The sequence below is a fragment of the Eptatretus burgeri genome, chromosome 10, assembly GCF_056783735.1.
Source record: "Eptatretus burgeri isolate ZD-2024b chromosome 10, Ebu_testis_v1, whole genome shotgun sequence".
Classification (NCBI taxonomy): domain Eukaryota; kingdom Metazoa; phylum Chordata; class Myxini; order Myxiniformes; family Myxinidae; genus Eptatretus; species Eptatretus burgeri.
In genome coordinates this window covers 89,214,442-89,216,491 of record NC_140970.1, presented here as the reverse complement: position 1 = coordinate 89,216,491, position 2,050 = coordinate 89,214,442, and the positions used below count along the sequence as shown (strand labels likewise).

The 2,050-nt window shown below is 50.1% G+C and overlaps 1 protein-coding gene across 5 annotated transcripts in view; it reads right to left on the bottom strand.

Annotated features, from left to right (window-relative positions):
- LOC147019068 (polyhomeotic-like protein 2) overlaps nt 1-1,691 on the bottom strand; it is a 124,605-nt gene extending 122,914 nt beyond the window's left edge. For 3 of the 5 annotated variants that reach the window (XM_085899282.1, XM_085899284.1, XM_085899285.1), the window contains exons 1-2: nt 1,231-1,248; nt 778-923 (exon numbers count right to left, since the gene is read on the bottom strand). In XM_085899282.1, coding sequence (XP_085755408.1) covers nt 778-923; nt 1,231-1,234 — 150 coding nt within the window. In that variant the 5' untranslated portion in view covers nt 1,235-1,248. Of the gene's footprint in view, nt 1-777; nt 924-1,230; nt 1,249-1,324 lie in introns of those variants that run through there. The other 2 variants (XM_085899283.1, XM_085899286.1) reach the window with 2 other exon arrangements.
- Between the last annotated feature and the right edge of the window lie 359 nt (nt 1,692-2,050).

Below are 2,050 nucleotides of genomic sequence, written 5' to 3'. Positions count from 1 at the left end.
CAAAACAATATTTTTTACAAGTGTTCAAAAGATGTCTGCACAGAGATTTGTAAATATAATTTTTAAGTGAGTCGATAATTATTTTGCTTTTAGGGCAACACACAATGGTAATCATTATGTCACACCTGCACCCAATTTCTAACCCATCCTCATTTCCTGTACATTTTTCCAAGGAAGAAAGAAAGAAACTCTCAACGAAGAGTGACATCTTTAGTGTCTTGATCTTTCACTATGACGATGGCTCATTTGCAGTCTCTCTCTCTCTCTCTGTCTCTTTCACTCTCAGAGTATGCATTTCACCACGAAACCCATCCATAGCCAGTTTGAGACATTCCCCTTCGAGTTGCAAGTCCTGTGGGCCCGTTGACCATCTTGGCAAATACCGCATCACACAATGACCGCTGAGAAACGTGATCCGAAGTTGTCAGGGTCCTAGATGGTCGTGGATGCACGGACTAAAGTGATTAGATACCTTGCTCGTTTGCTCACACCATATTGACTTTCATCTGTCATTCTGCACTCCTCTTTCTCTCATCATACATGCTCGCATCTCCATCCAGCTCCGTAAAAATTTTTTTGTAAAAATTAAACCCATTTTGTTCCATCTTTAGTTCTTTCCAACGATCAAAGCTTGCAGCAATACACATTAATCCTTGTCCATCAGTTCCCCTTGGGGATAGTCGTCTCCATCTCCAAGACGAGCATAAATAGCAGCTTACAAACCTTGAAAGCAAGTTGTGTGAGCAGGTATGGTACCTGCTGTGTTTAGCATGGTACCTGGACCGCCTGCCTGTCGTACACAGACAGCTGGGTGTTGGGGCTAGCTGACCCTCCTGTGCCCGAGGGGGCGCGAAGCGTTCCTGGAGAAGGGGGCGACTGGCTGCGCCCAGGGCTGGCCACCGGGGCCTGTTCCCCCTCCATCTCTGCTTGCGATTAAAGGGACAAGAAGATGGACAAGAGGAATGTAGATGGTGAAAAATGAGATGCAAATCATGGACAACCAGCAGTTATATCAACCTCAGGCACATGGTCATGTCAGAGATCAAACGGTAAACGTCGTGATGCTTTCTCAGGACTCGTGAGCCATTATGGGACGTTTGGTGTGGCGAGGAAGGTAGCGTTTAAAGACATCAGAGAGGAGAAGGGTGGGGCACAAGGAACTACAGAGACCAGTTAGAAATGAACTTCAAGCACCAAGCGAAGACCCCCCCTCCCCCAACCCTCTCTCACCCATCCCCCACGCCTGAAAACGCTCAATTCATCTGAAGGATTTTGTCCCGTCGATAATTGTATTCCTGTCCCACAGATTGTCCACACCACGAACCTGTTCCGGATGCTTTCGTTGAGGAAGAGGATCGAAGAATATGATGACAAGGAAGACAGGGAAAAGGGGTAACGAGAGGAGAGGAGAAGGTGCGGGATTATTTAATGAAGAGAAAAAAAGGAGGCGAGGTGAATGCAGCGAGGAATGGAGGGATGAAGGAAAGAGGGAGGAGAATGCGGGAGAGGCAGAACGCGCACAGCTGGAAGAGGAAGCGATCGAGAGGTTGTGAGAGCGAGGAAAAAAATTGGTGAGAAGCAAAATAAGTGAACGAGGGAGAAGCGAGGAGTCGGAGGAGAGAGATGGGGAGGAGGGGAGTTGGGAGAGGAAGATGGGGAGGAGGGAGTTGGGAGAGGGAGATGGTGAGGATGCGAGTCAGAAAAGAAAGAGATGGGGAGGAGGCAAGTCGGGAGAGGGAGATGGGGAGGAGGGGAGTTGGGAGAGCGAGATGGTGAGGAGGGGAGTCAGAAAAGAAAGAGATGGGGAGGAGGAAAGTCGGGAGAGGGAGATGGGAAGGAGGGGAGTTGGGAGAGGGAGATGGGGAGGAGGGGAGTTGGGAGAGCAAGATGGTGAGGAGGCCAGTCGGGAGAGGGAGATGGGGAGGAGGGGAGTTGGGAGAGGGAGATGGGGAGGAGGCGAGTCAGAAAAGAAAGAGATGGGGAGGAGGCAAGTTTGGAGAGGGAGATGGGGAGGAGGGGAGTTGGGAGAGGGAGATGGGGAGGAGGGGAG